Source organism: Aplysia californica, unplaced genomic scaffold (genome assembly GCF_000002075.1).
Source record: "Aplysia californica isolate F4 #8 unplaced genomic scaffold, AplCal3.0 scaffold00010, whole genome shotgun sequence".
In the NCBI taxonomy this organism is placed as follows: Eukaryota; Metazoa; Mollusca; class Gastropoda; order Aplysiida; family Aplysiidae; genus Aplysia; species Aplysia californica.
In genome coordinates this window covers 818,225-830,519 of record NW_004797280.1, presented here as the reverse complement: position 1 = coordinate 830,519, position 12,295 = coordinate 818,225, and the positions used below count along the sequence as shown (strand labels likewise).

At 41.2% G+C, this 12,295-nt stretch overlaps 2 protein-coding genes across 2 annotated transcripts in view; one reads left to right on the top strand and one right to left on the bottom strand.

The window, feature by feature from the left end:
* The first annotated feature begins 1,341 nt into the window (after nt 1-1,341).
* The window catches only part of LOC101846258 (origin recognition complex subunit 5), a 53,014-nt gene continuing 42,060 nt past the window's right edge, over nt 1,342-12,295 (top strand). Inside the window, exon 1 of the mRNA XM_005089869.3 lies at nt 1,342-1,454. The gene's annotated coding sequence lies outside the window, so the exon portion shown is untranslated. The remainder of the gene's footprint in view (nt 1,455-12,295) is intronic.
* LOC101858454 (LHFPL tetraspan subfamily member 3 protein) overlaps nt 7,895-12,295 on the bottom strand; it is a gene marked incomplete in the record, with an annotated part of 25,965 nt that continues 21,564 nt past the window's right edge. The window contains 2 exon segments of the mRNA XM_013083062.2: nt 7,895-9,706; nt 11,745-11,984. Coding sequence (XP_012938516.1) covers nt 9,552-9,706; nt 11,745-11,984 — 395 coding nt within the window.

The following is a 12,295-nucleotide window of genomic DNA, read 5'->3' as shown; positions in this document are numbered from 1 at the left end:
GTCTCAACCCTTTAGAAAAAATGTCTGCTGTTTACGATGATGATGATGATGATGATGATGATGATGATGATGATGATGATGATGATGATGATGATGATGTAGGCCTAAGCCTATTATCAATATTGAATCCTACTGCAAAATGAAGAAAGCAACATTAACCAAACTTGTCTCCCCTCCCTCCCCAACAAAGTTCTAACCTTAGTGCAATGAGAAGAATGCTTTCAATGTTTAAAATCACAAAGCAATGAACTGATTTGAACAGCTTAAATGACATTGTACCATCTTGATTTCCAAAGTTTGACCCAAATCTCACTTTACTTTCATTTTTATATCGTACTACTTTTCCACACACACACACACACACACACACACACACACACACACACACACACACACACACACACACACACACACACATACACACACACACACACAATTCCCAAAACAATTTTAGGTCTAAAAACATGCATTACCGGAGGATGGTCAACCGGATACACATAATATTATACAAGGGGCATACCAAAAGTTTTTTTTTACCTGACCACGAAGGAATAAAGATCAATAGAAAGCTGAGATTTGGCACTGAGCTTAATATTTCTCTATGTAGTCACCTCCCACGGTAATACATTTTTGTGATTGGTGTATGTACCTTGAGAATAGAAGACCCTCTCTTTGTCTGAAAACCAGCCCTCTGCCGCTTCTTTGACCTTCATCAATAAATGCCTTATTTTTACATCCCTTTTCAGCTTGGGAAATTTAAAAAAGTAGGACGGAGCTAAATCTGGAGAATAGGGTGGGTGTGGCAAAATTTAGCTACTTGCTCGCCTTGTTAGAACAAAAACTTCATTATTGACCTGTACTCAATTTTCTTCATTTTTATGTTGAAACTATGTACTATCTTTGCTAGAGACTATAGAACAACATACCCTCATTCACTTACAGTGCGCTGGTGTTAAAACCAGTCATCGGAAATTCCCCCAAATTTACACGCATTCTAGGAAGATGACTGTTGGCTTTCACCTGAAATTTCAGCTTTTTACCTTTATTCCTTCATAGTCAGGTAAAACAATTTTGGTATGCCCCTCGTATGAGTGTCCGTGTAGGCCGAGGAGAGGAGGTTATAGCATGACTGTGTTCTTAGGTCCTTGGTGAAGGCCTACTTTTTAGTGGGAAATAACAATGACAATTCTTAATAGAATTAATCTGACACATTTTATCTATTGCCTCCCTGGAAACGTGACGCAATAAAAGAAACGGTCAAAGAGCGATAATGCTTTTAAAAAAGGAATAGATTCTATGGATTTTCATAGTTACACCCCTTACCAAGGGAAGCTACTCTTGCTGATGGTGACAGGCGACAGGAGTTAACTCTGAAATGGCGGGTGCCACAGCTGGAGAGACTGCTGTTTAGTTGGCCTATTTTGAACTCTAGCAGGCTGTTGTCTCCCTAAGCGGTGAGAATGTTTTCTGTAATGTGTGTGTGGTTAGCAGTTGGTTTTTTATGTGGTGGTGGGGGTTGAACTCCATGTGCAGTGAAGGCCGATGGGGCCTTGCCTTGTGTTGCTCTTTCAGTGTTTTCATCTGACATCTTGGTCTTGAACTTCTCGAGTTGTTTTCATAGCTTGGTATTCTTTTACTTTCACTCCCATCTTACACAACTACTACTACTAGGCTGGATTGTACTTTACCAGACCACCCGTCTGGGCCTGTGATTACTACATACTATACGCCTTGCCCTAGCCTAACTTGATCTACGCCACGCACTCATATAGTTCTCTATGTGCGGACAAATTGAAAAGGTAGGCTAGTTCTGCGGGCGACTTCGCTCAGAGAACGCAAGCCAGCGGCGAGGCGAGGTGAGCGAGATGTGGTGGTTGAGGATTAGTAAGCGATTTAACTTTGGTGGACCCACCGTGTATCATACCAACAGTGGGGGGGTGGGGTGGGGTGGGGTGGGGGGGTCCAGGGGTGCTGGAATTGGAAACAATATTTATAAAGAAAACACATAAATGCTAAACAATAACATGAGCGGACAATCGTGTTTACATATCAATATGTGAGGCAGCGTGGTGGAATCAGGCTCTCGTCAAAATAATTAAAGAGAAGAAACCTGCATTTTCCGCAGGTTTGTGAACTTTAATCAAATTTTTGTTTTTTGGCTCAACACCTTTCATGCCCAATAAGAAATTATTTCTGTGTGGATTTTTCTGAAAAACGTTGATAAAAGGCACAAAAAATGTAACTTTTCAGTTACCACGGACTCTTAACCCTCATCCTGCGGGAGCCGGGTTTATGTAGCCCGATAAGCCTGTTTCGGCACCTCGCCTGCGTTCTGGTCCCGAGTCAGTGTAGCTCCTGGTTCAGTGCACGCGCAGCGCGCATCCTCTTACGTGTCATTCGGGTCCCGAGTCGGATCCCCATCACGCAGGTCAAGTGTGTGTGCGTCAGTCTGCTTGAGTTTGTGTGCGTTTGTGGCCTTCTTCTAGAACCACCTGCGTTGGTTCGTAATCGAGGCATACGTCTCATTCAAAATATGCCAAGTTGATAGCTCTAGATGTTCGTCCAATGAAATTATAGAAGAAATTGACCCACTTAGACATGAGGAGCTCGAAAGGATAGTCAGGAAACAAGACTTCCATTTTTCTATACAAAATATTTCAAATGAGCTTGATTTTGTATGAAATGATACTACCTGATAAAAAATGAGCTTGTTTAATAGTTTTGAATACCCTTGTGCAGGTACAAAGAACAATTTGAGTGTAAAACATTCGGAAATTGACCTAAATTATCCCTTTTCGAACCTCAGGTCATTATTAACAACAAGAGCGTCCAGAAAGGTTATTCAAATGGGCGTAACTACTCGTAATGTCTTATCAGCTTGTGAGAGGGGGTTATTCATGTGTTTGTAACACTTTATAAATAGAATGCTATGAAGGATAGAGCGTTATTTTCATCATCAGTTAACACACTCCCGCGGTATTCATGGCGAAAACACACGTTTCCCGGCGCGCGAGCTGTACATCAACAGTACACACTGAGTGACCTCGGCGGCCTGCCCGGCGAGTCCGACGTAATCGGTTGCTGATAAGATACGCATCTGGGCACAGACGCAGGATAAGAGTTAAGCTAAGGAAATAACATCTTTGGCGGCCATTTTCTCACTAATTTTACTTCTGAAAACAGGTGACCCCCACCTCCTTCATTCGCAAATATCTCGACTTGTATTCAAGATAAATGGATATTTTTTTATCCAAATAAAGACAAGTGAACAAGCTTTCAGTTGATATCAATAACTCTACATACACATGTCCAAAAATTGACGAGAGCCTGATTCCACCACGCTGCCTCACATATAACAACAGTGGGGGGGGTTTCAGGGGGGTTAGCCCCTGGCAACAATAATTTAATAACACACACATAAATGCGAAACTATAAATGAGCGGACCATGGAGCTTAGTGGACAATCGGGATAATTAGAGTTGGTACAGGCCGAACCTTGCTTCGCACCACTCGCCAAGTCGCGAGCAGGACTGAGGGGGTTGCAGTTATGCAAATGAGCTCTCGTGCGCATCTCTCGCCCTCCATTGTACTTTGCTGGGCCAGGGGTGGCCTAGGCCTGGCCTAGCAGAGTCGCGAGCATAATTAGTAAGAATAGTGGACCACGTGATTAGATTGACCAATTAGCCTCAAACTAAAAGTGTCAGGGTCGTGGGTCAAAGGGCACGGCTCCTTGAGCTAGGTGCACGGTAACTGCTTCGCCCCCACCTCACTCATCTCTGGACTAGCCAATCTCAGCGCCCCTCCGCTGACTGCCTGTTTGGAGCCCACCTACAGCCACCCCATCGCCTAACCCCCTTCCCCCAGCCTCAGATACAGCTCGCTCGATCTCTCCCGCTGTATCCAAATTCGGGACTTTCCTTGCCCAGCTATCCGCTATACCCAAGCATAAGTAATTAAGTTTACATAGAAAATACGGGATTCCGATAAAGTCCCACTGTAGGGGTCAGATGGAGTAGTCATGCATCTGGACAAGGTGTCTATGACAATGAACTTGGATAGAGAAAAAAAGGCAGCTGAAATGGCCATTGTCAAACATCATGGCCTCACATGACACAATACTCAATCGGAGAATGTCGGAGTTCGCACAGTGCACACACAACCTGGCGAGTCGCACAACATGATACTAATGTGAAGAACGAGGGTGGACCTTCTGGTTACCGTGTACGTAGACTCTGAGACTACGTGCCAGGTTACTGTGTACGTATAAACTTTGTTTCGAAATATTTGATTTTTCTTTTAGAGCACTAGATTTCTAGATCTAGAACGGGGTTTCTTTCAGGAGGAGGGGGGGGGGGGTTCAGGGGGCCTGCCTAGGCAAAAACAATCTGGAGGCCCCCCTGTTTTTACCCATAATTTGATATTTTACAGTTTGGTTTGAAATTTTCTTGAAAATGATTGTTTTGCAACAGTTTTGGTAGCTTTATGGATGATCTGCCGCAAACAATACTGTAGTTTGACCCCTGAAGCGGTACATCTGTGTGCGGGAGTGAAAGTAAAAATTTACCTAAATCTTATCTCTATTATTTTGTCTTCACTTTAACTGTCTTCACCGTCGCACTAGTCACCAACACCACCTATCTATGTTCATTGCCCATGGCTGATTGTGCCCATACCTAAATAATTATCACGTTATAAATTCTATATCAACAGCATCTGAATGCTGTAAACAGATTAAAAGTCATAATTTCCATTATAGTTATTTTGGAAGGCTATTTTATTTAGGCCCTAGGATTACGTATACTAAATTGTGAAAGATACGCAGTCCTAATTGGGAGGGTGTCCCACGCGCTCATATTATTATTATGACCCTATGATGCAGATGCGAGCACCGTGCGTAGCCTAAGTGGGTCAGTTTGTTCTAATTTCATATGACGAACATATAGAGCTACCAACTTGGCGTGTTTTGAGATGTATGCCTCGGTTACGAACCTATGCAGGCGGTTCTAGAAGTAGGCCACAAACACACACAAACTCAAGCAGACTGACGCACACACACTCGCGCTGCGGGAATACGGGACCCAGTCATGGCGCGAATGATGTTCAGCGCGAGTCATTGCCGGTCTGACTCGGGACTGCATGGAAGGCAAGGTGCTGAAATACGCTTTAGGGAACATAAACCCGGCTCCCGCAGGACCAGGATTAACAACGTAATAATTTTCCACTTGTCACAGTGGTACCCAGCGCCATGAAGTAAGGAAAGTCCTATCACAGAGTAATTACATGATTAATCATTTACTAATAATAATTGTAAGACGACAAAAAAGAAAATGAAATATCAAAAGGACGTCATGCGCATATCTGGCATTCATCCGGAAGTCTCGGGTGTTCATCATGGCGGAGTACAAGCAAACTTGTAGGGACCGTAGATGGTAAGGATTACCCCAATTTTGATCAAAGTTACTCTGAAAATGAGTCTGAAGTCTGAACGAACACAAATCAGGTGTCTTTTCACGTCTTTTCTCATTTTAGTATGACCCCCTAGGCCTAGCCTACTTCCTAACTAAACTACTAGGCTAATTTTTCTAGCCTCGATGACGACAGTAGATTCGTTTTAATTTGATCTGAATGCTCAGATTACTCATTTTTACCTCTCCGCTGTTACTGTTGTCCTGTATTTTTCTACTTGTAAGTGACTAGATACTTGATAAAAATGTTATCCACTTCAAAGTTGAACCTAGTGGGTGGTTGGCGGGTGCTCTGGTGTGGTTTGCTTCTTCTTTCCTATCAAACATCTATCGTCCTTTTCTCCCCTTCATCTTTTTTATGTTTTTTACTCTCTTGTAACAGCTCTAATCTTCTGGCGCTCATTTGACCTTATGCAGTTGCGAGCGCCGTAAAACCTCTACTAAAAAAAAAGTTGAACTTGGGTCTTCTGCGTGAGATAGCGAAGTGCCTAACCACTATCTTGTGCTGTGTCGAGCGCACTCAAACGTTAACTCGCAAGCGGCACCCTGCTTGAGCAATACTGATAGCGCACAGTACACTGCCGCTTGAGTAGAACCGTAACCATCAGTTTCTGTGCAAGAGTGGTGTTTCAACAGTGTCTCTGTCTCCTCCCTATGAAAGAAACGTTTTCAAAGTGGTACTGTTTTTGTTCTCCCTTCCCTCCATATATATCTCTCCTCCCCTCCTGCCACTTAACTTTAATGTTACGTCAAGGTGCCGCGTACCTGTTGCAGCACAGTAAGGGGGTTGGGACTGGGACAGTGGGGAAAGTTGCTTGGTTTTTATTTTTATTTCATTATTGAACAGAAGCAATGATATCAAAACGTATATTTTCCGAGAGCTACTCTCTTTGGGTTAGCCAGTTAATAAGGTTACTTTTAAAGTTGTGTGTTGGGCACCAAAGGGGGGGGTATTAATATGTTATGCACAGTAGCATTGTAAATGGGCTGATTTATCAATGTCATGCTCATACTGTGCTGGAACAACATAGGGGGAACCGCTGCTTTTTCTTTCCTCATCCTTCCTCACTGTCGCCACTTTGCCTCTGCTACTTTTGTATATGTTTGTCACTCTCTTGTGAACTGCTATTTCCGGTGTGCCTTGATAGTCGAAGCAGACTTTGTGCTGTTGAGGCAAGCCTGATTCCCTGTTTGGACTTCTCTGTTGACATTCACCCCTTGGCACTCATATGACCATATATGCAGTTGCGAGTGCCATAAAACCTTACTAAAACATAACTCGTTTTGGTTCCTGTTAAGCAGTAAGAAGTCAGTATGCATGTGTGTAGTGTGTGTAGTCAGTCATGGCAGTAGGAAAGAGCCTCTGTTTTTGCACTGAAATAAAGGTTCCCTACCAAAGTCAAAGTAGTACGTTTGTATGTATATTCTTTTTGAATAGATGGAATTGAAACACAAAATAAATAAAAGAATGAATAAATATCAATGAATAGCTGCTTAAAAAAAAAAACAATCCAAAAAAGAAAATCCAGAGGCTGTTGCAAATATAGTCCCTTTTGGAGATCCAATGGAACCCCCCCCCCCCCCCCCCCCCATCCTTTACATTACTGTAGTTGATATGAATGCTTCCCTTGATGCTCGTCCCTTCCAATGAGTAGTACCCCTTGACTAGAAATAGCGTTAAACCGTAGCGCTCGAGTAGTATGTGAGGCAGAGCGCTCGCTCAAGGTAAAATATCGTGTAGCACACAGCACTACTAACCACTTCACCACTGACACCAGTCTTGGACAGATCTGTTTTCAAACGTATTTGACTAAGGATAATAATTCTCAGCATTTTAGGCTCTCTCTCAAATGTAAAGGGCACTCCACTAGTGAAAGTGCACTGGTGGGGTATGGAAAAGGTTTGAGATGAAGAGTTTAGTTTTTAAAGAAATAGCACTTTGTTCATGGAATACTACTGACTCTTTCTGCAGCCTTTCTACTGCTTCTCCTAGGCTCTTTCTTACTAATCTTACTGCTGTCTTTCAACGACACCCCTGATCTTCTGGTAGGAAAGCTCTACACCTAGCCTTCTCGGACAAGGGCGAAAAATCTCGGAGGTCCCGTGTGCAAGTTGAGCGCTTTAAAGATCCCTTGGTGGTCCAAAATCTAAAAGAATAGGCTTCGGCCGCCACCCGGGCCAAATAAAAAATTTCCTACTGACTGAAAAATAAAATGTTTAGTGTGTCCCGTGCGCTCATATGACCTTATGCAGTTCCGAGCGCCGTAAAAGACTTACCAAAAAAAATAAAAATTATAATATAATTAGTATTTTTTAGACCACAAGTGAAATGACACTGAATGCACTCAAGTGCCTTGTTCAAGAATATAGTTAAAATAGATTTTGTGTGCATTTCATGAAATGGAGAAAAAACTATGCATACAACAAGCTTTTGTACCAAAAACATGTTTAATGGGAATATACAATGTTTAAAACAGATAAATAATTTTGTTACTTTGCTTAATGACATCTAACAGCAGCATAGATTTCATAAATAGGTCGTGGCAATGAAAGTGTTCTGGATTGAGACATCAGATTTCTTTAGGCCAAAGAGAAGAAAAGGCAGAGATATGTAGAGTGGGAGAAATATAATTTTTTTTTTCCTGACAGAAGTGTAGTATGTACATCTATGCAGCACAAAACACTCTCACACATACACACGCGCACACCGATTAAGGAGAACTTTATTTTTGAGAGCATAAGACTTCTCATATCAGTCACTTTATTCTGAGCAGGCAGAAAATGTACCCTTTTTTTAAAAAGATAAAGCAAAAAATGCTGCATAGCCTGTTATACAAATAGAAACAACAAAACAATTAAGCAACATTTGCTGTCACAGTTTAATTCATTTGAAATACTGGTGGAAATATAAATTTCTTGCAAAATGACTGGATTTTTATTGTGCAATTTATGTAAAGTAAACCATAAGAATACGTTTCCATCGTTCCTGTTTTTGAAAAGTAACTTGTCTAGGGCCTCCCTCTAATTGCGAGATAATTGCTTCTTGGGTTCCTGATCTGCCTACGATCGTCTTGCTCACTCTGGCATTCACAATAACACACGAAGTTAAAGCACACAAAATGCAAGGTGTTTGATAGATCTCTAAGATATTTATAGTATTTTCTTTTCTGTCACATTGTTTCCTGTACGATGCAACCTTTCACCGTAGAGAAAATACCACTACACTAACGTGCTCATTGGCACTTCTGGTAATGTTGATTGTAAACGTACTTGCCAAACTATTTTGTTTAGGGACCACTTAGAGAGCTAAATTTTTTTAGATTGTTATTCAAAATTGTATTTACATTCTTTTACTGTAATTTTGACTAATTCTTCTTACACTATCAATTTCAAATGTGATATTTCCATTTTTAATCGAGATGTGAACATGTTTACTAGGAAATAAGAGAGAAAGTCTCTATGAAGAAATTGTGGGAAGTATGGTATTATATACAGATACAGAAAAGGCACATTGATACCCCAAATGACTGGTAATATATCGTCAGTTTGTTAGATGTTTTTTCTGACAAATAGATTTTATGTACATCAATTCTGGAATGATTTTATCATTTAAAATGGAGTATACACCTGAATCACTTTCATAATGTAAATAACTATTGCAAGTACTACAGCATTATATATTGTTGAAGACATTTCTTTTTTCTCTTTGCCTTTGAAGGCAAATTCAAATGTATATTATATGACACATAACCCAGAAGTGAACATGATCTCCTTAATTCAAGATAACTATATTCTACTTCATAGCTATATTTTAATTTCATTTTTGCCTTTAAAGTTATCCCACAAAAATTATATATTTTGTCATTGTCTGACTCATTGTGACAATCAAAAGTTTATCCACCCTGGGGCATATTGATCTGGATTTAATGAGGATAAAGTTGTTTGTTTCATCTCATTCTCCCAGAGAATTTAATTATGGATTATAAGGGGTCCATGATTTCTTTCTTCGGTTACTGTTTTTGCTGATCATGTTTGTTACGCACGCTTCAGTTTTTGAACTTTTCCAGTCAGAATTTTGTCAGTTGTCTATAGCTGGAATCCTCCACGAGATCTGGGCCTGTCGGAATGACGGGAGAACTCGCTGTATCTGTCGTGGTCACCCTCGGCAGGTACGGCCACCACCTGGGGCTGGATGGGTATCGACTTCTTGGACACAGTTTCAGAGTAGCCGTTCAATTCAGCTGTTGAGGCAAGAAGGGAAATGTTTTAGATGTAATATAAGTAGGCTAAGGTTGAAAACATTTCACGCTTCACAATAATTTTTGTTACGGGAGAAGGGAGAAGTGAAGTGTGACATGGCTGACTTTAGGTAGTGACCAAATGTGAAATTATCTTTCTGCTAGCTTGATCTTTACTAAACAAAGTATTAGCTAAAAAAAATAGGTCTTTTATTATGAAATTAAAAAAAAAACCCATTTTGGATTCCCAAATACAAAAGCTCAAATTTTCTTATGAAGTTTTGGGTATTATAGCATAATTCAATTAATTCATGGTTCTAAAAGTAATAATGCTATATATACATACTATAGCGTGCCCATTTCAATGGACAGGCTGCATGCCTTCACAATAGCTCCTGTGGCCGCTATTTGGTTTTTTCTCTACATGTGTTTTGATATTCCGTCCGCCCGGTGTCTTGACAAAGGACTAACTGCTGTTTTCCTCAATGTCCAACATTTGTGTCTAGCTGAGGTTCAAATAAGCCTAAAAACAGGGAAAGTTCTTTCCACAGTTTCTAGTGAATCTTGATTATGCTGTGTAGCTCAGTTGTCAATTTTTTATTTAAAAAATTGGTGCTATTAGGACACATGATATCTTGACTGAATTGGGCTTTATTATTTTGCTTTTTAATTTGTAAAAAGTTTTTTGTTTTTTTTTGTTGAAAATTTTGATTGTGGTAGGAATAGCATTGGTTCTTCAAATCCCCAATGTGATGTTCTTGAACTTGGTTCATTTCGGGAGGTTTTCCAGCAATTTTATCCAGTCCAATAAGAGATAAATGTTAAATTCGGAGGGCAGATCTCTTCATTACATAACTAAGAGTATAGTTTTGAAATGAGTGTTTCACACATAACGCACAATGTTTTAGAAAACCTGCGCAGAATTTAACAAATGTTTTGATAATGCTACCACGACCCACCCATCCTCAAACATATTTTATTTATGGGTGGTTAGCGGGTGCTTTGGAATGAGTGTTTCACACATAACGCACAATGTTTTAGAAAACCTGCGCAGAATTTAACAAATGTTTTGATAATGCTACCACGACCCACCCATCCTCTAACATATTTTATTTATGGGTGGTTAGCGGGTGCTTTGGAATGAGTGTTTCACACATAACGCACAATGTTTTAGAAAACTTCCGCAGAATTTAACAAATGTTTTCATCATGCTACCACGACCCACCCATCCTCTAACATATTTTATTTTTGGGTGGTTGGCGGGTGCTTTGGTGTGGTTTGCTCCTTCTTTCCTATCAAACATGTCATCCTTATTCTGTCGCCTCCTTTTTTTCTTCGTATATAATTCTTCTCTTGTAATACCTCTAGTCCTCGGCACCTATATGATCTATCTGTGTTGCAAATGCCTTGAAAGTCTTAGTAGTAACATTTTTAAAAAAAAGATCAACAAGGCTACGCGCCGATGGTTGGAGGGTGCTACACTACTAGTAGGTCCTAATTCTTTACGCTCCCTCATTTGTATCTCTGTCTGTCAGACTTTTTCCAGCCATTGAATGATGATTATTGTACCAATGTGCTTCTCTTTACTCAAACAAACAGTGACCTATTTGTGTTGAAGTTGAAGGTGCGGTAAAGGTCCTTGTAAAACAAAAACAAAAAAGGAATGACTAAAAGCTCCACCAAGGCTACCACTACCTCTCACAGTTGGTGACGGTGCCGGCTGTGCAGTAGATCTCAATCTTGGAGATACTTAATGACCATTATTGTGTTGATGTGCCTCTCTTTATTCAAACAATCAATGACCTATATTTGTGTTGCAAGCACTGTAAAAGTCTTGGTAAAACTAGAACCATCAAGGCTACTCACACTTGGTGACAGTGCCGGCCGTGGAGTAGATCTCGGTCTTGTAGATACTTACTAAATGACCATTATTGTGTCGATGTGCTTCTCTTTACCCAAACAATCAATGACCAATTTGTGTTGCAAGCACCGTAAAAGTAAAAGTCTTGGTAAAACTAGAAGAACCATCAAGGCTACTCACACTTGGTGACGGTGCCGGCCGTGGAGTAGATCTCGATCTTGGCCCGCTTGGAGGCCAGGAAGAAAGCCAGCACGGCCAAAATGGCGGCGTCGAAGATGCCCAGGATGGCGAGGATGTAGCCCCAGCGGATGCCGCACTCGCCCAGCTCGTACTCGTCCGCCGTGGTGCCGCAGATCCTCTGTACGATCGGGTGGTCCCAGCCCGCCGGGAAGATGACGCACGCCAGGAACATGAAGATGGCTGTCAGGGGGAGAGGAAAAAGAGGGGCTTGGTTATTAAATAATGCCAGAAGGAGGGGAAAAAGAGGGGGTTGGTTATTAAATAATGCCAGAGGGAGTGGAAAAAGAGGGGGTTGGTTATTAATGCCAGAGGGAGAGGAAAAAGAGGGGGTTGGTTATTAGTGCCAGAGGGAGAGGAAAAAGAGGGGGTTGGTTATTAGTGCCAGAGGGAGAGGAAAAAGAGGGGGTTGGTTATTAGTGCCAGAGGAAGAGGAAAAAGAGGGGGTTTGTTATTAGTGCCAGAGGGAGAGGAAAAACAGGGGGTTGGTTATT